The sequence below is a fragment of the Eriocheir sinensis genome, chromosome 36 (assembly GCF_024679095.1).
Source record: "Eriocheir sinensis breed Jianghai 21 chromosome 36, ASM2467909v1, whole genome shotgun sequence".
NCBI lineage: Eukaryota > Metazoa > Arthropoda > Malacostraca > Decapoda > Varunidae > Eriocheir > Eriocheir sinensis.
In genome coordinates, this window is record NC_066544.1 from 12161092 (window position 1) to 12188409 (window position 27318).

The following is a 27318-nucleotide window of genomic DNA, read 5'->3' on the forward strand; positions in this document are numbered from 1 at the left end:
TGTAGAGGTTGAAATGACTGTAGGTAAAGGTTGTAGAGGTTGTAATAATTGGTAGGAAAGGTGAAGGGGTGGAGGTAGAGCTTGCGTCGAGGTTGAAATGACTGTAGGTAATGGTTGTAGATCTAGAGATTGTAATGATTGGTAGGAAAGGTGAAGGGGTGGAGGTAGAGGATGTAGAGGTTGTAATGATTGGTAGGAAAGGTGAAGGGGTGGAGGTAGAGCTTGCGTAGAGGTTGAAATGACTGTAGGTAATGGTTGTAGATCTAGAGATTGTAATGATTGGAAGTGCCGGTAGGGGAAGGGACAAGGGAGGAGGTGGACTAGTGGAGTGGTGTTGATAGTGAGGGAGGAGGGAGTAGGAGGAGGCAGTGGTGGTGCAGCGAGCATGACGTGGAAAAGATAGTGACCGTGGAGGTATAAACCGTCACCATGATTGCACTTATTAGTACGTTGATGCCCACAGGGAAGAGTGTGTAGGCTGAGAGAGGCTGCTGGTGCTTGGCAAAACACTTGTGACCCAGAGTGACCCGATGGAGGGAGTGAGGCAGAGAAAGGTCAGTTTTTCGGGGACGTGGCAGTGGCCTCGTTGACCCCCCCTGATTGACCCCTCGTCCCCGTCATGCCTAGGACGTGGATTTATTATTTCTTTGATTAAAATTCGCCTACTTGTTGCTGGCTTTCCCTTGGTAGTTTGTGCACTGGGATGTCACCTCACCCCTTGACTACCCTGTTTACCTGTTCCTCCTCTATGGTAGTTTGTGCACGGGGATGCCACCTTACCCCTCTGACTACCCTATTATATGTCAAATCAGATGAAGATAATTGGGTTTGTTAGTTTGTGGTGGTGTTATTAAGATTTGTCTGCCAGTAGATGCCTGCCTCACCTCCTTTATTAGCTTATGTGCTAGTACGCCACAATGACCACTAACCACCCCCGTAGAATGTATCCAAGAAGACATGGATCTTTTTTTTTTTGTGTGTGTGTGTGTGTGTGTGATTTTGATTTAATTTTTTATGCCTCTAGCAGCCTTCTTCACCCTTGATTCTCATTATGTTAGAATGTTACCTCATCCCCCAACCACCCCAGTAAAACATTTTCAGCCAAATCAGAGTCAAGATATGGATTTTTTTTTTTTTTCGGTGTGTGTGTGTGTGTGTGTGTGTGTGTGGTTTCGATTATATCTTTATGCCTCAAGCAGCCTTTTTCACCCTTGATTCTCATTATGTTAGAATGTTACCTCATCCCCCAACCACCCCAGTAAAACATTTTCAGCCAAATCAGAGTCAAGACATGGATTTTTTTTTTTCGGTGTGTGTGTGTGTGGTTTCGATTTAATTTTTTATGCCTCTAGCAGCCTTCTTCACCCTTGATTCTCATTATGTTAGAATGTTACTTCATCCCCCAACCACCCCAGTAAACCATTCTCAGCCAAATCAAAGTCAAGATATGGATTTTTTTTTTTTCGGTGTGTGTGTGTGTGGTTTCGATTTAATTTTTATGCCTCAAGCAGCCTTTTTCACCCTTGATTCTCATTATGTTAGAATGTTACTTCATCCCCCAACCACCCCAGTAAACCATTCTCAGACAAATCAAAGTCAAGGCATGGATTTTTTAATATAATTAGTGGTTTTGTTCTTGAGAAATTATCTGTCTATGGTTGTCTCCATGATCCAGTAATGCTGCATGGGTTGGGACGACACCCTACCGCATTACAGCATGTCAAATATAGCCAGAATAAAGATGAGGTTTGTTAATTTAGTTTGTTTGTTTGACATTGAAATTTGCCTGGCTGCAGCTACCTTTATTGCCTAATGTGCAGGAGCATGTGTTGGGACATGATCTGACCCCTGACTATTATATTGCAGCCCACCAAAAGAGACATGGACTTCTGGCTTTAACTGGTAAAGGTCCAATATAACTACCTCTTGGTTTAATACATGAAACTAACATTTATTAGCTGGTTCTCATTCGTGTGATCCCCATTTTTTTAGCAAAGTTTTGTATATTTTGGCCCCCCTCTCCCTCACCTTTTCATAGCAAAACATGCAGTTTCCATCAGATCTATCTGGTAACCCATCTGCCACACTTGCCCTATGTCCTGGCATAATAATGGGTTCTTATTCACCACAGGCTCAAGGGCCAATGTGATGGAGATGATCACTGAGGCCACTTGCAGCTAAAGCATATGCCTCCAACATTACCCTATCTGTCAAATAACTGATCAATCTTACCTAACCTGTCAAGTAATTACACATTGCCATTAAATAGTATAGAAGGCCTAAGAGAAAGATACAGTGATTTCCACCAAAAATGCATAACATTAATTAAGAGTGCTATCTCAAAAAATCCCCCCCCAAAAAATAGTTTGATCTCACAAATTGAAATGTAGTTATACTGGACCCTACCTTTTGACTTTTGATTATATTGAAAATTAGTATATACTCTTTTGCTTTAATAGTGCATATGATAGCAAATAGAATGCCACGTCAGCCTATAACTACCCTATTGTATGTTGAAGAAAACAGATTTACCATTTAAGTTTGTGGTTTTGTTAGCCAAGTTCATGTGTCTGTCGCTTTTTTTTATCATGCCTCTACTACCCTATCACAGCACATCCAGAATAAAAGCTGCCGAGTCTCTTAATATCAACTTTACTGTTAGAGTATTACTAGCAGTAATATTCTGAAAATACTAATACAATGTGTGAGGCAAACTTGATTGTATTGATAGCCTAGCCTACATAGAGAGGGATGTAACTAGTGGTTGTGCAAATGTGTGATTCGTAAGTTATCATGCCCTATTAGGATTGTCAGTGTAGTGTTCGAGTTGGTTAGGTGGAAGTTAAATAATGTCTAGGATAGGATTGGATTGGGCTAGAATATGATTAAGTTTGGATTTTTTTTATTATTATTATTATTATTATTATTATTTTTTTTTTTTCAAGATTCATTCATGCCTGCTTAAAATTGGTGCTTCTCCCAAAGATTCTGTTGTTAGACCAAATACGAATAGAGGAGTATCTAACAGCCAGGATACAGGTACTCCTTGCATTCGGTCATAAAAATTCATTAGTTGTAATCGTTACATGTAGCTCTACTCCTTCAGCTGGTATTTTAGCAGCTGTATGTTCTTACCATAATTATATGCTTTTTTTTTTCTACTAGTATATTTAGTCAATCATGGTGCCCTATATCAAAATTCACTTTGCTTTTGGTGTGTTTCCATTGCATGGTATTGCATATATTGGTGTGATAGCTGTCTTTAAGAAATCAAACAGGAAAATACTTAGGAAAAAGTAGAAAGCTGTATTCTGCTTTCATGGATTTTAAGAAACCACAGGATGGAACTGACAGGAGAACCTTGTAGGACAATATTATATGAATGACATATTCATCATGGCTGATCTAGGGTTTTATAACTGTCTGTTGATCCTTATTTACACCTCTTCATTATATAAGTGAAAGATAGTCATGCATGTATGTGTGGACCCTTTCTAACATTTTCAGCATAATGGTTTACTAAACAGAGAGGAGAATGTGCTGTCTCACAACCAGTGAAAAGGTGAAAGCAAGTATATATTCACATCTGTTTGTTATTCTTGATAATTATGCCTCAGAGAGTTGGGTAAGTAGTTACATAAAACAGATTGGTAGATAACATGAGTGATGATTATATTAGAATGTCAGATAAGTAGTTTGATAAAATGGACAAATAGTGGACCAGATAATATGTGAAGCTTTTGTGTGAGAATTATGTAACCTTAAAAGTGTTCATGGTTGTTAAAGAAGTAGTGTACGTAACTCCACAGCACTTGCCAGCTGCAAGTCTCTATCTCCAGGTGTGCTCACACCTGAATCAATATCAATAGCATATGTGGGTTGGGGGGCCTGGGGGTCTGAGAGGAAATGAAGCAGTTTTAGTGAGTTTTAAGAATGTGGAAGTGCTATTGATATACTCCATCATCAAAAGACCCCAGTTTAATGAACTCTGTACAGTAGAAGAGATCCAACTCCAGTTATGATGGAACCTTAGTGAAAGAAAACTTTGTGCTGCTATTGCAATAGAAACAACTTTCCTGGACAGACTGACACATCATTGGCTTTTTCACATTCTTTCTGTTGTCCCTCATCAGCCCTGTTTCCAATGTGCCACTTAAAATTCTTATCTTTTTTATCAGTTCAGTGCACTGTTTGAAGTTTTTTTTAAACTTTAGATAGGTAGTCTGTTTCATATATATATATATATATATATATATATATATATATATATATATATATATATATATATATATATATATATATATATATTTTTTTTTTATTTTTTTATTTTTTTTAATTAAAAAGATAGATACTTTCATAACCTAGATCATCTGTATGACTTCAGGAAACTGAAAGCACTGATGTGTAAAAATATTATTTCAAGCCTTTTATGCAGTTTACTCTTGTGGGCAACATAAAAAAGTGCTCACTACATTCTCCAAACCAAGAATACAAGTCTTTACACCTTCAGGAAGATATTGAACCTTTGTACAATATATACAGAGTAAAAGGAATAGCACATTGACCTGAAGTGACAAGTGCATAAATATGTCTGGAAAACAGGAAGAAAGTGGTGTGCGGGCGCGAAAGGTGATGCCTAAACATGTGCCAATGTCTTTGGATGGACACACAGACAATGACCTCTTTATTGATTTGGAAATGGTAATTAGATTTCCCAAATTAAAAGAAAATAACAGTACCCATACATTTCAACATTCCCAACTATTTTATAAGTAAAATGAATTATGTTTTGCTTTTCCCCATTACATGTCCGAAAAAGAACTGAGAAATAATGTCTTTTAGTGGATTATTATCTCAAACTGTGGCAGCTGAATGTACCAGTCTGCCCTACTCTGACATTTATTTACGCTTGATTAATATACCTATGAGTTTGTTTATGTGATGATTGATCATTCTTTTTCAAGTTATCCATCAAAGTAGGTGAAGAATTGTATGTATCATTAGAAGACATAATTAGAGGACAGACTCAGATCTTTAATATGATCAGAAATAAGTAATGGAAGGGTTCATTAATCTTAAACTGGAAGAATATCAAAGAAGGAACCTCTATAGGAAACAGTGGCCAGTGTAGGGTGTGGAGTAGCAGCAACTGTTAAGGGATGAGTGTCCAAATGTAGATTGTTTGCCCACAGACTGGAGGTGACCTTCTGCACCAAAAGAAGGCTTCTCCCTCTGGAAGCACCATGAGCTCCTTCCGGCTGATGCGCTTCCTCTTCTATGCTATCGTCTTGTTCCTCACCTTAATCCTTACTTTGGGTAAGATAATCAATCCTTTTACCTGTGTGTACTATATGAAATAATAAAGTGTGTGTTTAATTTATCATAGTGTTTATGTTAGGAAGTCAATCTTTACCTTTGTATTTGTATTAGTATGATATTGCAATACATTGTTTGTATTTGGGGAAATTTATAAATTCAATCCTTGTTGAGAATTTAAATGAAACCTTCTACACATGACTAGATCTCAACATTGTGACAAAATGAGTAACTGATGAAGTGTACATCACATCTGAATAACCAAACTTGGTGTGGAAAGCTAAATCAGTACAGTAGAAGTCACTAATGTGATCTTAGCAGGAGAACCTTTTCCACAATTTAGTTAATTATTCCTCAAATTAGTCACCTTCATGGCACTTTTCATACAATTGAATCACAAAAACAAGATGTTGAGGAGCAGTGGCAAAAGGAGATTCATGGTGGTCATGTCACTTCCAGTAACCTTGAACAACACATGGCTCCTGAAGAGTGCCCGACACACCGTTAACTCTCTGGACCGTGTCTCGGTTGCCCTTGGAGTGCAGGAAAGGGTCCATGCTGTTGTTTTAGATGCCGGGTCAACTGGCTCTCGGGTCTTGGCCTTCACTTTCTTCAAGAGTCTTTCAGGTCAGCTTTATCTTAAGAGGGTGAATGCTACACTGATGATAGTTCTGTCTTTTTTTCTGAAGAGGGCATGTTGTAATAAAGCAACTTGATTGATTTAGTTCTCTGCAGCTGTAAAGTCTTTATATAGTTAAAGCCTAAAGGAAATATATCTTCAGTTTTATGTGAACTTATCCCTCCCTTAGTGAAAATTCTTACTCTTTAATATTCAATGCAGTGAATAGCTTAATTAATAAATAGTAAATAAATGAATAAAAAAATAACAGGGGAGATGTGGGAGTCAGAAAACTTTTCTACAGGAGAGTAAGAGGATGGGAAGATAACTTAGGCTACTCCGTGGAGGATCGCATGGCATGTGTCCTTAAAGTCACAATCATGGCTCACTGCTAGTGTGAGTTCCTTGAAATTAAAACTTTCCCTTCACTCTAGCTAGGCAATATAGTCTTAGTTATCTGCTCTTGGGATTATCTTGATGCAAAAACCTAACTTACGTGAATTGAATCTCATCATGATAACTCCCCTTCCCCCATTTTCTACTCATTGTGTGTTTGGACCCATGGCAAGCTCATCATAGAAGGCAGTAAAGGTTGCCACCTTCATAAACATCTCTCATTTATTCTTTATATCTATGCCTTGGTGCTTCTAAGCAGTAGGGGTTCAGGTCCTCTTGCTTCAATGCTCTTCTTGCATCAGCTCACTGTTGTTTCCATGTGTATTCTGTCAAGGGACTTATAAAGCCTTCATGAGAGAAACTGAAGTGTTGTGTAGCATGAAGTTTGGGTAGAGGCAAGAGGGTAGTTGTTTAGCAATCAGTTATTTGAAACTACCAATTGTACAGTAGATGATGAGGAGGAAATGCTATAAGCATGACAGTTTTTTAAAGTCTGAAACACATTTTTTTATGCAACTGTTATTTGTTTGTCTGTCTAGCTCATCCTCTTAAGGTTTTGTCATCTGGGTGTGTTTCTCCACACTGCCTGTGGTGATGCCTTCTGTATATGTCTTTATGCTTGAGTCATTTTGACCTTGTTCTAATAGTGCTGGGTCATGCTCCTCAGCTAGTGTTAATCTCTCCCTACTCTAATCATGTAACAATTTAAAGCTCTTGTAGCATTCTTATTTTTTTTAAATTTTCAAATTTTCTTTTAAATAATGGCTATAATTTGTTCATGTGTTGTTCTCCTTAAATATTTAACTTGTAAACTTTTTTTCATGTATTTTTAAATAAAAGAACTAATGACTAGAGCCACAATGGCCAGCTGGTGAGGGAATCATTGGTTGTGTACGAGCAGGACTGATTCTGTTAACAGGTGGAGGGGATGCCAGAAATGTGGTGGCCAAGGGTCCACTTAGCTTCATCGCTAATAACTCTTCCTATGGTAAAATTTGTCTTTCTTCTCATCCCTTTCTAATCCCTCTGTGCTACTGCAGTATGTGGTGGGCTTGTCTGGCCTTTGTTTCTCTTAGCCTCCTCACCTTCAAATAGTAAAGTGAATGGCTTCATAATTTACACACACGATTACTCATGTTATCACTAGGAAACAATTAATTGATTTGAATGGCTCAGGCTACCACTTACAAGTACCCTGATTCATTTTGTAATATGTCTTACCTTATGTTTCTCCTTACCTCTAATTAGTATGCAGTGCATGGGCAAAAACTTTTTGTGATGCTGACTTATTTTTTATGCAACTTTAATTAAATACAGTGTTATCAGTATATAGTAGCTCAGAGTATTTAATTGGCAAATTTTAAAATTCATTGTGACCAATTATATTGCCTATCATAATTTGTGACTGAAATGATGCACTTTGTAGAATGTTAAATGTATAATTACATAGTCAGTGGATACAGTCATACCTATACCAGCATGAATAGATGGCCATGCCCACTTTAACAATCCAGTTAACATTTTCAGTAGTTTTTATCCTTTTTGAGTCAAAATTTAGTTACCCATTACCTGATGTTCTGGAGTAGTGAACAGAAAGTTACAGCTCATGAAGTTAACTGTAATTTAGACATATAATGTTGGAATGTCTGTGGCATGAGTATCCGTTAGATTAGGTAATTGCTCAGTGTGTATATCCCATAGATAAATTTGCCAAGATGTACTCCCTGTTCCCTCGTCTGTAATGTCAGTGTACACAGAACCTGATGACATATCTTACCTAGTTTTGAATATATATATTTTATAGTCTACACAGAAGCTTGGACCAAAATTCCCCTCACTAATAACAAAATGATTACCAAAACAAGGAAAATCATCTTGTCTCATGGATTCAGATTACAATACAGGTAGGTTACTCTTGGCAGAATGAAGCACTGCTACATTTTTTAACATGAACATTCTCTGGTACACAAAAATAACCATCCTGGTTGCCTAGTACACACAACTAGGTAAGTACACAACTAGGTAAATACACACACACACACACACACACACACACACACACACACACACACCCTAACTGCCTAACTGAAACTAAACTAAAAGAAAACATCCAAATTGAGTTAGATGGAAGATACAATGTATGGAGGAAGGATAGAATGGGCAAAGGCGGAGGAGGAGTGGTGATAATGATAAAGAAAGAGTTATTAGTAAAATCAGTAGAATATGGAGAAAGAAAAGCAGAAATAGTGAGTGTAAGCTTGGAAAACAAGAATGGGAAAAAGTGATCACGTGCTCATAGAGATGGAAATGGAGGAGGGAGGAAGGGAACAAGATGAGACTTATAGAAGCAATAGATTAAACTATAGGAAAGCAGAGGTGGAACACCTCAAGAAGTTTTTTGGTGAAATGGATTGGAAAGAGTTAATGAGTACAAGCAAAGTTCAAGGAAAGTATGATATTTTCATGAAGGCGTACAACACAGGTGTTATGAAGTTTGTACCAAAATACAGACCGAGGGAGAGGGCTAAAAAGGACTGGTTTAATGCAAGATGTGCAAAGGCAAAAGAAAAGAGACAAAGCGTGGTCAAGATTGAAAAGAAGCAAAAATCAAAGAAACAAAGAAGACTTTAAGGCAGCGAGAAATGAGTACGTGAAAGTGAGAAAGGAAGAAGAGAAACGATACAAAAAGGATATTGTGGAAAAGTGTAAAGAACAGTGTAAACTATTTTATAGATTTATAAATGGAAAAATTAAATCAAGAGGAACAATTGAAAGACTGACTGAAGAGAATGTAGAGATTGAGGATCCCAAAGGCATGGCGGAATTATTTAACAAAAAATTCCAGCAAGTGTTTACCAAAGAATCATTATTTAATGAACCACAAGAAAACAACTTAGATGTATATATGGAAGAGGTCAAAATGGATAAAAAGGAGATAAAAAAAACTATTGGGGGAATTGGAAGAAGGGAAGGCCATGGGACCGGATGGAGTTTCAGGTTTTATACTTAAAGAGTGCAGAAATGAGTTAGTCGGCCCGATATATGACATCATTAGGTGCTCAATAAAAACTGGCACAGTGCCTAGGGAGTGGAAGAGGGCAGAAGTGGTACCTATATACAAAAGTGGAAAAAAGGAAGAACCCCTAAATTACAGACTGGTGTCTCTGACCAGCGTAGTATGTAAAATATGTGAGAAATTAATAAAAGAACAATGGATGAGATTTCTAGAACATAATCTAATCACAAACAATCAATATGGGTTTAGGAAAGGCCGCTCATGTGTGACAAACTTGCTGAGCTTTTACTCAAGAGTGACGGACAAATTACAGGAAAGAGACGGATGGGTGGGTTGCATTTACCTAGACTTAAAGAAGGCATTTGACAAAGTTCCACATTCAAGACTGCTGTGGAAACTATAAAATAAAGGAGGATTGAGATAATGCTAAACTGCAGAGACATATAAGAAACAGTGAAGACTGCAAGGAGCTGCAAGAAGACCTAAACAAGATTTGGAAATGGAGTCAGAAATGGGAGATGAAATTCAACGTGAAGAAATGTCATGTTATGGAAATGGGAAAAAGTGTAGAAAGACCAAAATGGACATATAAAATGGGAGATGGTGAAATATTAAAGAAAGTAAATGAAGAGAGAGACCTGGGAGTAATAATGCAAGATTATGCAACCAGAAAGTCATATAAATTGGATCTTCGGTGATACATTTAACATGGTGAGAAATATAGGTATAGCATTCCACTACATGGACAAAGAAATGATGAAAAAATTAATTACTACTATGATCAGACCTAAACTAGAATACGCAGAAACAGTGTGGTCTCCACATATGAAGAAACACATAAAAAAACTAGAAAGAATACAGAGGATGGCAACAAAAATGGTTCCAGAACTGGAGGGACTGACATATGAAGAGAGACTAAAGGAAATGGACTTACCAACAGTAGAACAAAGAAGAGACAGAGGAGACCTGATACAAATATATAGGCTATTGAGTAAAATGGAAGAAGTGGATAACGAGAAATTGCTACTAAGAGAAGAACCTTCCAGCAGGAATACTAGAGGACATAGTAAAAAGTTGAGGAAGGGAAGATGCTCAAGAGACATAAAGAAATATAGCTTCCCACAAAGAAATATAGAGGTTTGGAACAGACTAAGTGAAGAAATAGTATCGGCGAAGAGTGTGCAGAGCTTCAAGGAAAAGTTGGATGATTATAGATACGGAGACGGGACCACACGAGTGTAAGCCCAGGCCCTGTAAAATTACAACTAGGTAAATACACACACACACACACACACACACACACACACACACACACACACACACACACACACACCATTGTATCAGTGAGATTTTGATGGTCTTGCTAAGTATGCAATACTATTCGTTCAGTGATATCTTTGATATCTATTATCCATCGGTGTTTCTCAACATTTGTTAAAAAGATGCTGTATATACTCATATGATATATGTCTAAGTTCGGATCATACTTGGTAAGAGTTTAATTGTGTCTCAGGTTTGCTTTAGGCTTTGAATCTACCACACTTATCAGATTAAAAGTTACTTTACTGTAGTACTTTATTACTCTGTAAATACATATTCCCTTGATCCAATTCCTTTGTACTTGCAGACAATTCACTGAAGCTTGATGATCAACTCTGGCATGAGGTTAAGCCAGGGCTCTCAAGCTATGCTGATGATCCTGTCAAGGTAGGTCCTGTGGCAGGTAGGGAAAGGCATTGTGTTGTGCCCATTTGGACTTAAACTGGCATGCACTCAATGTAATGTTGCATATATTTATTTATTTATTTATTTATTTATTTATTTTTATTTTTTAAGGAGTTACTTTCTTGCTTGGTTTTATCTTGCCGATATGCAAATTATTATAGTGGCTTGAAAAAAAGATAAAGAAATATAATGTACTGCCTGTGGACAGTGGCAATATACATGGTAACCGATGGGGTCTTCTGAGTGACATGATTGCTGCTAACAAAAAGCACGAAGTTGAGGGAAAAGTTTTCACACTAACATCCAGCACATTGTCTGCAGTGCCTTACAACACCTTAGAAATTTTGGGATTACCTTTCATTATTTGTAGTACCTACTATTAGGTGTTTTTAAGTGCTAATTAATTAATTAATTAATTCTTTAGAAGAATTTACACTTTGGAAAAACAAGTACGGTACTGTGACTATAATTATTATTATTATTATTATTATTATTATTATTATTATTATTATTATTATTATTATTATTATTATTATTATTATTATTATTATTATTACCTTATTCATGTGCTGTGCTTTATTTTGGCTCCATGCTGTGGTGTTTCAGGGAGCCGAGTCCCTCCTTCCCCTCCTGCAGCTGGCTCGGGAACGCATTCCTGAGCAGTACTGGAGTTCCACCCCACTGGTGCTGAAGGCTACTGCAGGGCTGAGGCTTCTGCCCAATGAAAAGGCTGAGGCTCTGCTGCTACAGGTGAGGCTCAGTGTATTAACTTTTCGGATGTGGCAATGGGTGATGCTGAAGTAGTATGAGGAAAATACATAAACCCTAGGTAGTATGTAAAGGTAATGAGAGAAAGTTGAACAAAAAAATACAGTTACTTCATTAAACTAAGGTACATACCAAATATTAAGGTGCAACTAGAAATCAGCATACTATCTCAGTTAACATCAACAAGTAAAAGTAAGATAAAGTTTAGGGCATATACTGTTGCTGTGTGTTGCCTTGGTGCTCATCTCTGTTTAATTAGCCTTTAAGCCACAGGGTGAGTGTGTCTGCAGTTTAGCTTCCACAGTTTCCAGAGATACTAATTTATTTACCAGCCTGAAAGGGAGGATGAACAGCTGGGTGGGCTGCTCACTGCTCAGGCTGGGATTCAAACCCGGGCCTGCGGCATTCTACACCACGGAGGCGCACAACAAGTGATGGACAAAATATCCCTTTTAGTAATTACATTTTTTGATGATATTGAGAATGTTAATTTATCTATGACTTGACTTGAATGTGCAATGAATTTCTGACCTTTATCTCAGGAGTGATTGCTTTAATGTCAGGAGCTGCTCTAACATAGTAATATTAGTATTTATTTCTAAAAGCATAAGCAGAATAAGTGCTCTTAGCAAGCTTATGAAACATCACCTGGATTATTCTGTTCAGTTCTGGTTTCTTTTTAACTAAATGACATAGACATATTCAAATCAATAAGAAAAAGAGTGATAGGTGAATGGGGAGAACAACTAGTGATAACTTCTCTGAATCTTATGATCAATATATAACTTTTTATGTTATGAGAAAATTAAACTTACACTTCTGTTCAGGTGAAAAAGGTGTTGTCCAGCTCTGGCTTCCACACCACAGAGAACTCTGTTGGCATCATGGATGGCCGAGATGAGGGAATCTTCTCCTGGTTCACTGTCAACTACCTTTTGGGTGAGTTGCAGCAGAAGGAAAGGTGACTCAGGACATGCAGGACTGGCAGTCAATGATGGTGATGATGATGGTCGTGCTCATTTGAAATAATGTATCTGCAAGTAATAATGTAAATGCTCTTTTCTGCCCTTGTTCCAGACCGCATCACAGGAAATCCCAAGGACACATTGGTAGCCATGGACCTGGGCGGAGGCTCAACTCAAATCACCTTTGTGCCTGTGGAGGGCGAGACCATGAGTAGTACCCCAGCAGACTACCTCACCTCCATCTCTCTCTTACGCAAAAACCTTAATCTCTATACTCACAGGTACTACATGGGATTACCAATTCATATAAGTCACAGAACAGTTGTTTGACATGAAACATCTACTATTTACCACTAGTAACAGACCAAAAAAATAAACATGGTCCCCTTTATTCATCACTAATATAGACTTGGCAAAAAATGATTCAATGAAGACTTCATCAGCATGGCTGTTATGAAAGTATTTTGTCTCAAGAATGAAAAAATGAGAAATTTTTGAACTTACTTGCACACAAAATGTTGCTTATGAAAGAGTGAAACATTGAATGATGGGATGACAAATAAAGGGGACACTGTATTCCTGCTAATGCTCGTGAAGTCACACCTAATGTACATTCTATGCTGCATTGTTTCCTTGCTAATTGCAGTGGTTAAAGAAATGTAAGTTTGTCCTTTTCCTCTCATCCCAGACATGAAACTTATTAGTAAATATTTTTACCATTGGTATTAGTTAATGCTTCCTGTTTTCACCAGCTATTTAGGTTTGGGCCTGATGGCAGCACGCAAGGCTATCCTGATGCGGCATCAAGGCAAGGATGGCATCATCCGCTCCCCTTGTGTCAACCCCATTGTTGACTACCAGTGGTCCTACGGAGGAGAGACCTACACAGTCAGGTGAGGCCAAGACACGTGGCACCAAGGACAAGCAAATCTATTATAAAGTGACAGTTGAGTAGTATCTATATGGTGTAAATTGTGACTGACCAAACACATTGTCAGATATCTAAACTGTGTATACTCATTAGCAATAGTAAATAGATTCAGTATTAGAATTCTACATTTCTACTCCTTCATTGGCACTTCTTCAACAGAGGCCCAGAGGTGCCCAAGTATCAGGAGGTTCGTGGGCAAGCAGGAAGGCTGGGTGAGAACCGTCCCATTGCTGACCACTCGGAGTGTATCAAAAGCTGCATTTCCATCATCCAGAAACAGGTATAGTGTTCAGTGTTTCCTAATCTGTTTTTAAATATATATATATATATATATATATATATATATATATATATATATATATATATATATATATATATATATATATATATATATATATATATATCAACAAAGAGTGACCTCACTTTGTTGTATAGAAAATCTCATTAGTAAGGCAGCATATATGAATTTCCTGAGTCAAGACCTGTAGTGACTGTTTGGTGTTTTGTTAGGTTAGTTTAGGTTATGTTTAGGGTATCTTCAGACACATGATAGCCAGCACTTTATGGTATAAATCTACAAAGAATGACCTCACTTTGTTGTATAGAAAGTCTCATTAGTAAGGAAGAATATATGAATTTTTTGAGTCAAGACCTATATTAACTGTTTGGGGTTTTGTTAGGTTGGGTTAGGTTAAGTTTAGGATATCTTCAAACACATGATAGCCAGCATCTTATGGTATAAATCAATAAAGATTGACTTCACTTTGTTGTATGGAAAGTCTCATTAGTAAGGAATCATATATGAATTTTCTGAGTCTAGACCTATAGTAACTGTATGGGGTTTTCTTAGGTTAGGTTAGGTTAGGTTAATTTTTGGGTATCTTCAAACACATGATAGTCAGCACCTTATGGTATAAATCAATATAGATTGACCTCAGTTTGTTGTATGGAAAGTCTCATTAGTAAGGAATCATATATGAATTTTCTGAGTCAAGACCTTTAGTAACTGTATGAGGTTTTGTTAGGTTAAGTTTAGGATATCTTCAAACACATGATAGCCAGCACTTTATGGTATAAATCAACAAAGAATGACCTCACTTTGTTGTATAGAAAGTCTCATTAGTAAGGAAGAATATATGAATTTTTTGAGTCAAGACCTATATTAACTGTTTGGGGTTTTGTTAGGTTGGGTTAGGTTAAGTTTAGGATATCTTCAAACACATGATAGCCAGCATCTTATGGTATAAATCAATAAAGATTGACTTCACTTTGTTGTATGGAAAGTCTCATTAGTAAGGAATCATATATGAATTTTCTGAGTCAAGACCTATAGTAACTGTATGGGGTTTTCTTAGGTTAGGTTAGGTTAGGTTAATTTTTGGGTATCTTCAAACACATGATAGTCAGCACCTTATGGTATAAATCAACATAGATTGACCTCAGTTTGTTGTATGGAAAGTCTCATTAGTAAGGAATCATATATGAATTTTCTGAGTCAAGACCTTTAGTAACTGTATGAGGTTTTGTTAGGTTAAGTTTAGGGTATCTTCAAACACATGACTGCCAGCACCTTATGGTATAAATCAACAAAGAATGACCTCACTTTGTTGTATAGAAAGTCTCATTAGTAAGGCAGCTTATATGATTTTTTTGGGTCATGACCTATAGTAACTGTTTGGGGTTTTGTTAGGTTTGGTTAGGTTAGGTTTAGGGTATCTTCAGACACATGACTGCCAGCACCTTATGGTATAAATCAACAAAGAATGACCTCACTTTGTTGTATAGAAAGGCTCAATAGTAAGGAAGTATGTATGAATTTTCTGAGTTCAGGCCTATAGTGACTGGTTATTTTTTTTGGCTAGGTTAGGTTAATTGGAGGGCGGCATGTGCCTCAATAGGTGTCACTTAAACAATCCTAACCGCACCACCACCAGGCGAAGGGACATTCACCAACAGCCCCCTAAAACTATAGTCCTAAGAGGCATCAAGAACCTCAACCTCAAAAAATAAATAAATAAAGCCCAAAGGCACTTTAGGCAAACTTGTAAATTTTTCTTAATCCTCAAAGTTCCTGAAAATTCCCAAAAATTACCAAATTTCCCATGGAATGTTTCCCAGTTCAAAATTAATGTTAATTTTACAACCCTAGTTGATAGTATTTAATGAAAAGGAGAAGAAGCAAATCTCACCCTCGGTGTTTGGTTTCACTGGCCAGGTCCATTCACCCAAGGAGCTGCAGTCGAGGGAGGTTATTGCCTTCAGCTACTTCTTTGACAAAGCTACAGAGAGAGGACTAATAGGTGGGTGGTGAGGAAACTCAAATGTCGTTTAATTTTTTCAAATATATTATTTTAATCATATACATATATATACAAGTAACTCTCGATTTACGCGAGTATTGTGTCCTTGAAGAGGTCGTGTAAATCAAAAACAATGTAAATCAAACAAGAGGTAGGTTTCTATCGAAAAATAAATATTCACTTCATTCAGTGGAGAGAGAGAGAGAGAGAGCATATCCACTCAGTCTCAGCCTCACTCATGTGAGGAAGAAATGAGGGACACCATGAGCGACTGGCTAGTATTGGTACTGGTACCGAGCAGTCTGGTACTGGTACCGTACCGTATAGCTGGTACCGTTAGTACCGGTAATGGTACCGGTACCTCCCCACCCCTATTGTTGAGTAGTGTGGCAGCGTGGGTACTGTATTGTTGTTCAAGTGGCGTGTGGGAAGAACTGAGCTCAGCTGTGTGGCCACGGTGCCGTGTGAGTCCAGTTGCGTGAGACATCTGGTGGCCACTCCATAACATATCGTGTATAAATGAAAAAAACATGCAAATTAAACATTTATTTGGATTTTGGACCTCGTGTTATTTCAAAAACGCATGAACCAAACTCGCGTAAATCGAGAGTTACCTGTATCACATAAATAATATGAAGTGCATGAGCATTACTTGTCCACATGTCATTTGTTTTTTTATGGTTTCCCTGAACAAGTAATTATTGAAGGTTTCTTTTTCTTCATAGATCCTTTTAAAGGCGGAGTCTTGACTGTCCAGGAGTTACTGAATGCAGCTCAACAGGGTAAGTTACTGGGCATTGAAGAGCCAGCCATGCTGCTTCTGAAAATTGTAATGTTCATCATTGCAATGCTGTGTTAATCCACTGGCCATTAAAGTCCTAGGGAAGATCATGCAATATCAGGGTATTAATTGCTATTATAACCATGTAATGTAATGAAGAAATGATCTGAACAGGGATAAAAGTTGTTATTCAACACTTTCACGATGCAGAGAAGGGAGACCAAAATATCTGAAACTTTACCCTTCACAACTCCAACAAATTTACACAAGACTGGACTCTACATATATCTTTTACACATATCCTCACAGGTCCAATGAAATTATGAAAAAAAAACTCATGACACTAATTTTCTTCACCTCCTCAGCCTGTAGCATCCCCAATGTTGAGCAGCCCCTGGCCTGCCTCGACCTCACCTTCATTACCACCCTGCTGACCTCAGGCTATGGCCTCCAGGGAACCAATACACTGAAGGTATGTCTCACCATGCTCTTGTACATTGTGCATCCCTTGCCATGCTATAGAACTTTGAAATCTTCTATTTTTTATCATTTTTATATGGTTATGTAATTCATTGATTGTAGTGTGTTCATTGATTGATTATTTAGTAATGATAATATGTTATCATTTGTAGAAAATGTAAATAGGGATTTTTATTATTAATAGACAATTATAATGTGTAGCTCTTCACGTAGCATAGTCTCAGCAAGTCTGCCACTGTGCTGGCAACTAGCCACGGCACAGAACAGGCCCAGTCAGATGAACATATTTGTGCCTGCCTTCACACTACACACTGCACATGATAGATAGGTAGCTATAAAGGTAAAGGTAAAGCTAGAGGGGTATGCTATAGCTGCACATGGTTTTGGTGCTCATCTCCATCACAATGGCTGAGTGGATAGCATGACAGCCCCGCTTCCAGGACGACGCAGGTTCACGCCCTGCCCGGTGCCACAAGCTGGGATTTTTCAGTCACCACTGAGTGGCCTAAGACTACCCACATGCTGTCCAGAAGACCACCCATCAACCCAGACTCTAGATTCTAGGATCAAAGATGAGCTCCAGGGGGGCAGCACGAGCCAATGCAAGATTGTGCCACTAGAAGTACTTGCCTGTGCCACAACGGGCTGGGCCATACTATCAGGCCCCTCCAAGCAAGCCAACTGGCACAATAAGCAAAAAATACAAAAAAAAGAAAAAAAAAGTGACCCTTGAGCCTGTGGTGGCAGGTACCCATTCCCCTGGGACACGGCCAGCGTGGCATGACATCCGAGTTACTGTGATAGCTATAGACATACACTAAATGGTGCACATGAGTATACTTTGCTTTTATTGAAAGTTAGATATTTTCATAGTATTAGTACTGTTGGCATTATTATTATTACTATTATTGTTATTATTATTATTATTACTATTATTATTATTATTATTATTATTATTATTATTATTATTATTATTATTATTATTATCATCATTATTATTATCATTAATAATATTATTATCATGAATTTGCTGACACTAATGCACCTACTTTTTTTTTTTTTTTTTTTTTTTTTTTTTCTTCCATGACAGCTGTACAAGAGGATAGATAGCTATGAAGTCAGCTGGGCCCTGGGTCTGGCCTTCCACGTGATAAATAATGGTATTTGAGAAGCGTGTGTAGTAGATTGGCAGGGAGTGCTGAATGAATCAATGAAATTAAGATTCTCAGTGAAAGCTATACACTTTCATAAGATTGTTATTTATTTATTAGCTGTTTAAAGATGTAAGTATAGATCACATCATCCGATAATCATTTGTCATAGCCAAACAAAAATGTGACTTATTGTACTCTTTAAGAATACAGGTAACTCTCGATTTACGCGAGTATTGTGTCCTTGAAGAGGTCGTGTAAAGCAAAAACAATGTAAATCAAACAAGAGGTAGGTTTCTATCGAAAAATAAATATTCACTTCATTCAGTGGAGAGAGAGAGAGAGAGAGAGAGAGAGAGAGAGAGAGAGAGAGAGAGAGAGAGAGAGAGAGAGAGAATATCCATATCACCGAGATATCCACTCAGCCTCACTCGTGTGAGGAAGAAATGAGGGACACCATGAGCAACTGGCTAGTATTGGTACTGGTACCGAGCAGTCTGGTACCGGTTCCGTACCGTATAGCTGGTACCATTAGTACCGGTACTGGTACCGGTACCTGCCCACCCCTATTGTTGAGTAGCGTGGCAGCGTGGATACTGTATTGTTGTTCAAGTGGCGCGCGGGAAGAACTGAGCTCAGCTGTATGGCCACGGGAGTGACTGGCTAGTATTGGTACCGGTACCGAGCAGTCTGGTACCGGTACTATACCGTATAGCTGGTAACGTTAGTACTGGTACCTGCCCACCCCTATAATGTTGAGTAGCGTGGCAGCGTGGGTACTGTATGTTGTTCAAGTGGCGTGTGGGAAGAACTGAGCTCAGCTGTGTGGCCACGGCGCCATGTGAATCCAGTTGCGTGAGACATCTGGTGGCCACTCCATAAAATATCGCGTATAAGTGAAAAAACGTGTAAATTAAACATTTATTTGGATTTTGGACCCCGCGTTATTTAAAAAACGCGTAAACCAAACGCGTAAATCGAGTTAGCTGTATTTAGATTCTCTGATATTAGCAGGGTGTATTATCACCATGAAGGAATTTTATTACCTTTGTAGAGAAATACATAAATTTATTGATTTGAATTATGTTAAATGAAATACAGCACATTGGTGCTACAGATGATTACATTAAAGAACATAAACTAGCCTTAAACACTAAAATAGTCTGTACATTTACTAAACAGCTTATAATTGAATTATGTTTATCAGATGATAAAATTATCTCCATCTCCATCAAGATTATCATCAGCATCAGCATCATCATCATCATCATCTTTAAAATATTCAGTCCTAACAAGCTCACTTCTTGCCATGCATGCGTTAAGCTAAAACCACAAGCCAAGGAATGAAAAAGAATGGTAAACTTATGCATTTGTGGTGCACCATAGTTCAGAATTCATCCCACTCTGTACCTCTTTCTAAAACATGTTTAAAAATTTGTTTGTTTTAAAACAAAAGTATTTAAAAGTGATCTAATGCCCCATAAAATTAGTCAGGAATAATGGCCAAGGGCCCCACAAAATATTAATCCAGTCCCAATGGTGTGCATAAGTTTATTGAAATAAAAAGGTGCTGTATGCTCAGCTGAATGGATCACTTGATATCCACTCAATACTCCAGCACAGTTTTTAGAATCAGAAACAATAATTTTCCTTTGAGCAAAAGGAAAGGTTTTGAAAATAATGTTCTTAAAGGCACGGTCACACAAGCTAGTTTCCCTGAAGTTTTCTGCGGAGATTCAGGGTTGGCCTAATTTTACGGGAGACTCGGCAAAAATCTGATCAGCATATAGGATACCGGCGTGTCAGCCTTTTTCGTCAGAGGCAAATTCATAGAGTGAATCCCCCCGCCTGAAGGCCGATTGAGTGAAAACTATGAACAGTTTCATCTATTTCTTCACAATGACACTCATTAGTGATGTTTTTTTCCATGAAATTATCATTAAACTGTCAAGACAGCTCATTTTAAAGCTACGTTAAACACCAAACGTTATAAAGAACAGGCAGTACATGCTTTGAAATCATCCAGAAACTTAAAGATAAGCCATTGGCTGATATTTCCCAGAATGCAACAGTCTTCTGTGTGACCAAACTCGACGTTAAATTCGTGGCAGAAAATCATCCAAAGAAAATCTGCAGAAAACTTCAGAGAAACTAGCTTGTGTGACCCCGCCTTAAGGTATAATTTTTTAATATATGCGGCCACACTACCCAGCTGTTCCAAAGTATCAGTCAAGATGTTCTGCTTTTACAATAATATGAAGGTAGTCACCATCTGGGGACTGCAAATATGTGCCTCTTTAGCTGGAGTTCTTTCAGTCTTCTCTTCAGAACAAAATAGTATGTAGGATGTCTGCAGGTGCAAAGATCACATGTGGCTGACCAAACACTGAGTGAAGTATGAATCAGTAGTTTTATCAGAAGTGCTTTAATAGTGATTCCGTTGACGTTTATGCTAGAAAGTTATAACGGGTGTGTCATTAACTGAGCTAAGTCCAGAATGGGAAAGGGGACATTACTATGGATGTACATAATTTAATTGATGTTTAAAGTTTTGAGAATTTTAGCAAGAAAATTATGTATATTTTCATATCTGTAATGTATTTAGTCACTCATGAATTTTATTTTCATGAAATCAAAATGTAGGATATATATCAGCAAAATGTGATGAACCAAAGGTTATGTGACCATAATAATATTACCTTATTATTATGCTGTAATATATTGTTGATGGTGTGGTAGTTCAGTCATTTATTACTATGTCTCATGATAATCTTGTTTGATATTAACTTACATAATTATGATGTATGGCTCCAGTGGTTATGAGATCATCAGAGGACAAAACTACCTTTAGTTAAGAGTAAATTCATAGGGTTTATGCATATTTATTGCAGGTAGATATTCACCATTTGAGTTTGTCATAACACAGAAGTAAGGAAACTTATTATAAGCATGGGAAAATATTGAGCACTAATGTTTACTGTTCCTTGTTGTATAGGACTGAACACACACACACACACACATATATATATATATATATATATATATATATATATATATATATATATATAATATATATATATATATATATATATAGATATATATATATATATATATATATATATATATATATATATATATATATATAATGAATTTCAATAACATACTTTTATTACTGTTGTAATTAAGAAAATCAAGCATAATAGGTAACATATTAATGTTCTTTCATTAAGGCCTACATTATAAAATTAGTAGAGAAAAAATAATATGAGGTAAAGTTTTGTGATGAGTAAGTGAATCTACAGATTTTCAGAGACATTGGCTGAAGAAAAAACTTGACTTCTTATTCTTTCACATTCCTTATGAGTCAGCATCAGGGATCATTGCTTAGTGGGGCACCCATTGTTGTCAAGTGTGGAGAGTAATGGTGCAGTGTGTACTGGGATTATTCTGATTGTTAAATGTAAACGGGTTTTATTGTATATTTAAATTGTATGTTGAAAATTTGCTTGATAACACAAATCTTCTTGCTCATGTATGGTACAGCAATATTAGTATAGTACATGTGACAGAAAATTATAGTATTGCAAAGTGAGTGTTAATCTTCGCATTAGCATGAAAAGCAGAAATCATGTTCACTTTTTCTCCATACAGTATCAAGCTTTAGAAATTAGCACTATATGTAGTGAGGGAATGCATGACTCACACTCAACACCTTTTCTTCAGACACACATTGTACTCATGAGCATAAGGCAGTAAGATTATTACGGTAAAATTTGAAGTTAGGGAACAGGAAAAAGCCTGGTCTAATCGTGTTTTAACTAGTATATACACAGGAAAGCATTCGTTCCATAGTACACCAAGCTATTTGTTTTTATGGATATGCCACACTTAGCAAGTTAAGAGATTATGTTTGAATGTCTATGGGAATAGCTCCATGTAGAGGTGAGCCTTGCTGTGCCTTAGTGGTGAGATTCGGGCTGTGGGGTGGGCAGGGAGGGGAGGAGGGGCCCAGCAGATCATTACTGCCCACCAGCTTCTCTGCCAGGATGCTTTTTTTCTGTTTGTAGGCACTTCTAGGGGAATATTTGTGATCCTATCAGAAGAAAAGACATGTGGGTTTTGTCACTTAAACTTTTTTTTTTTTCTTCTTCTTTTTTGTCTGATATTGTTTATTCAAACTTAATTGTTTATTCGTATTTTATATGATGTTTTGGATTCCTGAAAAAGAAGAGTGTTCACCTTTAGAAAGTATGAAGTCTCAATAAATTGTTGCATAGCAATAGCATTTTTTTTTTTCTTTGTCCCACTTGAATCAATAATGATTGTCACAAGCAGCATAAATGCACACTTAAAACTATGTAGTACTTTTGCATACCTGATTTTTGCAACAAATCCTTATATGTACATCAATTCCATTAGCAGAGCCTGTCAACACAAAATCAATATACGTAGTCAGGCTCATGCAGCTATGAAGTTCATTTGGACGGGGGTCAGCAAGGGGAATTCCCTCACCTCAGCCCTGCCAGACCTATGCCAATTTATCATATGTCTAAAAAATACTTGTTCACACTGTAAATAAGTTCTTTCTTTCTACTGTGGAGCACACACGGGAGAGTCAGAGTTCCCGTCATCGTGGGTGGAGGGGGAGGCGGTGATTGAGTGGGCAGCATGTGGGCGTGGTGATCAAGGATTATAATATTATATCCTTGGTGGTGATTTTCCAATCATTGCCGAGTGGCGGACGATTACCCACACGCTGCCCGGTCTTCAATCAACCTTAACCCTAGATCAGTTAACTTATGAAATTGCAACGATTGTGAATGAAGAATGCCAACTGGAATCACAGTAAAAAAAAAAAAAAATGAAAACATGCCTTATTTATTCCAAATGGTACTGTGGTACAAAAATAAGGCTTCTACTGGCTGTAAATGACTGTAATTAAATACAAATAAATCCAACTTAGAGATAATTGAAAAAAAATTTTGAAAAAAAAAGTATTGAGATCTTCTAGCTGTTCCTCAAACCAAAATATATGAAACTCAGCAAAAAACTGATTTCTATACTAAACTAGAAGGTACTACACTCGATGCCCCAGTCTGCCTGCCAACCCCTGGGCTGCACAGAAATCAGGGTGTCTGGAATGAATAGACATGAGTGATTTTGTACATGCATCTTCGGGTAAAATGCAGCCTGTATAGCCCTTAAAAAATTTTCTTTACAAAATTTAGTAATGTCTTTAGTAATGAGTGGAGTGGTGGAGTGGGTGAAGCGTGGTGCATTAATTGGGATGGTTTGGATACGTGATGGGAAATGGGGGAGAATAAATTCGTGAAGATTGATTGATTGATAGTTTATTGTTGCAAGTAAACAACAAAGGAGAAGGGAGGAGTATGCCATCCCAACCCCCAGGCAGTACAGAGTGTGATTATACAACTAAGGATACATGTGGAAGTAGCACCAGGAAACTAAAAAGATACAATGGTAGGGGAAGAGAGTGTATGAGGGAAGGATTGAGGGAGGGGAAGACAACCTGTGAAGTGGATCAATTAAGTGAGTATTAATTGGAGCGAGAGAGTTAGAAGTAGCAGGATTGAATGTGCTGAGAGGGGAGAGAAATGGAAACAGATCTGCCTTGGCCACCCCCTGGATGAATCTCGTACGTTCCTGCCATAACCACTGTCTACAATAAAAAAAAGAGGAAAATAATATTATATAGTACTAAATTTAGCATATGGGTCAAGTTTACTAAAAAAAAAAAAAAAATGACAAACACTCGGAAACCTCCCGTCAAGTCATATTACAAAACAAAAGACCCCTCAAGAAAGCCTACAGACAGCACATGAAAAAGATAGATAAATTGTCAAACAGATGTATTGAGGCAGATATACCGAGGCAAATAAAATATATAGATTCGCGCGGTCGTTTGCGTCCCCGTCCCCAAGGCAACGCGCCGCTGTCATGAAAAATACCTCCTCGCAGAAATAAGTCGCTCTGATGGCTACTATGCATGACAAAGGATTGATTGATTGATTGATTGTTTATTGTTGCAAGTAAACAACAAAGGAGAAGGGAGGAGATAGCATGCCTTCCCAACCCCCAGGCAGTACAGAGTGATTGATTGATTGATAGTTTATTGTTGCAAGTAAACAACAAAGGAGAATTAAGGGATTATACCAAGGAAAGAATCAATATATACAAGAAGAGGAAATATACGACAACTACCCATCATCAGTGACATTGTTCAAGGCCATGTTAAATCAACTAAACGACAGAAACAGACACAGCATATACAGACAGACAGAGTGCAAGCTGCAGCCTATATGGAGCAGAAAGGTGGAAAACATCAACGATTTTGTGCTATATTGGTGCCCGGCCGTTCCTGCAAGTTTTGTCCACATTATATCATCACACTGTTCATTTAGCCACTTCTTTAATTGCAGCAGAACATCGTCTTTTTACTCCTCTGTTCAGTTCTCTATAGCTGTGTCTATAATTACTGTATACGACCCTCGCTCTTCCATCAGGTCGTCTGTCATCCACGCTTGTCTTGCTATTCTTTCTTTCCTTTATATATGATCTTTGTGATGATTGATATTACCCACAGGAAAACAACACACCAGACCAACTGACCCAATTAACAAGCAAGAATTTGAGTGAACATAAAAATTGTGGGGTATATTTCTCTCTAAAAATCCCTGTTCGGTTGTTATAAAGTCTCCTCTGGACTAAAACTGTCTCTATGATGATTATTCCGTGTATTGGAGCCAAAACAGAATAATTAAACGATAGCGGGGAGTGAAATAAGATAAAAAAGTAAATTGGACCTCTCCCTGCCGTGGGGTATTTCTCTCTAAAAATCCCTGTTCGGTTGTTATAAAGCCTCCTCTGGATTAAAACTGTCTCTATGATGATTATTCCGTGTATTGGAGCCAAAACAGAATAATTAAACGATAGCGGGGAGTGAAATAAGATAAAAAAGTAAATTGGACCTCTCCCTGCCGTGGGGTATTTCTCTCTAAATATCCCTGTTAGGTTGTTATAAAGTCTCCTCTGGACTAAAACTGTCTCTATGATGATTATTCCGTGTATTGGAGCCAAAACAGAATAAGTAAACGATAGCGGGGAGTGAAATAAGATAAAAAAGTAAATTGGACCTCTCCCTGCCGTGGGGTATTTCTCTCTAAATATCCCTGTTCGGTTGTTATAAAGCCTCCTCTGGATTAAAACTGTCTCTATGATGATTATTCCGTGTATTGGAGCCAAAACAGAATAAGTAAACGATAGCGGGGAGTGAAATAAGATAAAAAAGTAAATTGGACCTCTGCCGTGGGTATTTCTCTAAAAATCCCTGTTCGGTTGTTATAAAGACTCCTCTGGATTAAAACTGTCTCTATGATGATTATTCCGTGTATTGGAGCCAAAACAGAATAAGTAAACGATAGCGGGGAGTGAAATAAGATAAAAAAGTAAATTGGACCTCTCCCTGCCGTGGGGTATTTCTCTCTAAAAATCCCTGTTCGGTTGTTATAAAGCCTCCTCTGGATTAAAACTGTCTCTATGATGATTATTCCGTATATTGGAGCCAAAACAGAATAAGTAAACGATAGCGGGGAGTGAAATAAGATAAAAAAGTAAATTGGACCTCTCCCTGCGAGCTATTTTGCGGCTGCGAGCTGATTCCTACAACACAACACTATGGCGCCCAGTGATACGCGAGACTTGCCTTCATCCACCCAGATGTCTGCATTTTACGGCAAGTTACTCATCATCCCACAGCTGTTTAGACCAGTTATTTATAGTTTGTACTCTGAAGAACCTTGTCTAGTCTGTAAATTGACGTCGGTGTACAAATAAGGGCAGGAAGGCGCCGTGAGTGTGGTGTGGTCGGCTTATGACACTCGCCTCACACATCAGCTATTTCTAAACGTCAAAGAGGGCATCAGTTGGGTTCTAATGGTTGTTTCTTTAGGTTCGCGGTACAGAGGAAGGGTCAAACTATCACCAGGGTCATAAAAGTACCCCTGGAAATACCCAAAACTCCCACGAAAGCCTTGTCAAATATGTGAACTTGGGCGACATAATTTTTAGTAATAGGGCTAAAGAGGTCATCAGTTGGGTTCTAATGGTTGTTTCTTTAGGTTCACGGTACAGAGGAAGGGTCAGACTATCACCAGGGTCATAAAAGTAATCCTGGAAATGCCCGATACTCCCACGAAAGCCTTGTCAAATATGTGAACTTGGGCAACATAATTTTTAGTAATACGGCTAAAGAGGTCATCAGTTGGATTCTAATGGTTGTTTCTTTAGGTTCACGGTACAGAGGAAGGGTCAAACTATCACCAGGGTCATAAAAGTAATCCTGGAAATGCCCGATACTCCCACGAAAGCCTTGTCAAATATGTGAACTTGGGCGGTGAAATCTTTAGTAATACAGCCAAAGAGGGCATCAATCGGCTTCTAATGAGGGTTTCTTTAGGTTCGCGGTACAGAGGAAGGGTCAAACTATCACCAGGGTCATAAAAGTACTTTTGGAAATACCCAAAACTCCTACGAAAGCCTTGTCAAATATGACGGCCTCCCTCAAAAAACCCTCAAAAAGAGGATTAGGTGGCAAGTAGCAGCAACGTGTCGTCAGATGAAAATGGAGGTAAGGAAAGGAAATTCAAAAACCATCCTAGAGGGTGGGTGGTTAAAAAAAAAAAAACGTACGTTTTTTTAGGCTGAACAGTGATAAATAAATAAAAAAAAAAAAAAAAAAAAAAAAAAATCAAAGAATGACTGTAACAAAATTTATTTTTGTTTAACTTACACTTACTATTAAATGACATAAAACAGTAAAAAAACAGTGACAAAAAAAAAAAAAAAATCCT

At 37.7% G+C, this 27318-nt stretch overlaps 1 protein-coding gene across 8 annotated transcripts; it reads left to right on the forward strand.

Annotated features, from left to right (window-relative positions):
- The first annotated feature begins 285 nt into the window (after positions 1 to 285).
- On the forward strand, positions 286 to 21492 carry LOC127007811 (ectonucleoside triphosphate diphosphohydrolase 5-like). 8 transcript variants are annotated; one of them, XM_050879195.1, is made up of 14 exons: positions 331 to 554; positions 1676 to 1746; positions 5193 to 5316; positions 5776 to 5943; positions 10975 to 11054; positions 11679 to 11822; positions 12668 to 12779; positions 12918 to 13086; positions 13558 to 13698; positions 13896 to 14016; positions 15952 to 16036; positions 16762 to 16818; positions 17183 to 17289; positions 18388 to 21492. In XM_050879195.1, the coding sequence occupies exons 2-14, from the start codon at positions 1678 to 1680 to the stop codon at positions 18463 to 18465; spliced, it is 1455 nt and encodes a 484-aa protein (XP_050735152.1). In that variant the 5' UTR covers positions 331 to 554; positions 1676 to 1677; the 3' UTR covers positions 18466 to 21492. The 8 variants fall into 8 exon arrangements, with proteins under 8 accessions (XP_050735156.1, XP_050735157.1, XP_050735152.1 ...); XM_050879196.1 differs by having other exon boundaries at positions 344 to 414; XM_050879194.1 differs by having other exon boundaries at positions 415 to 445.
- The last annotated feature ends 5826 nt before the right edge of the window (positions 21493 to 27318 follow it).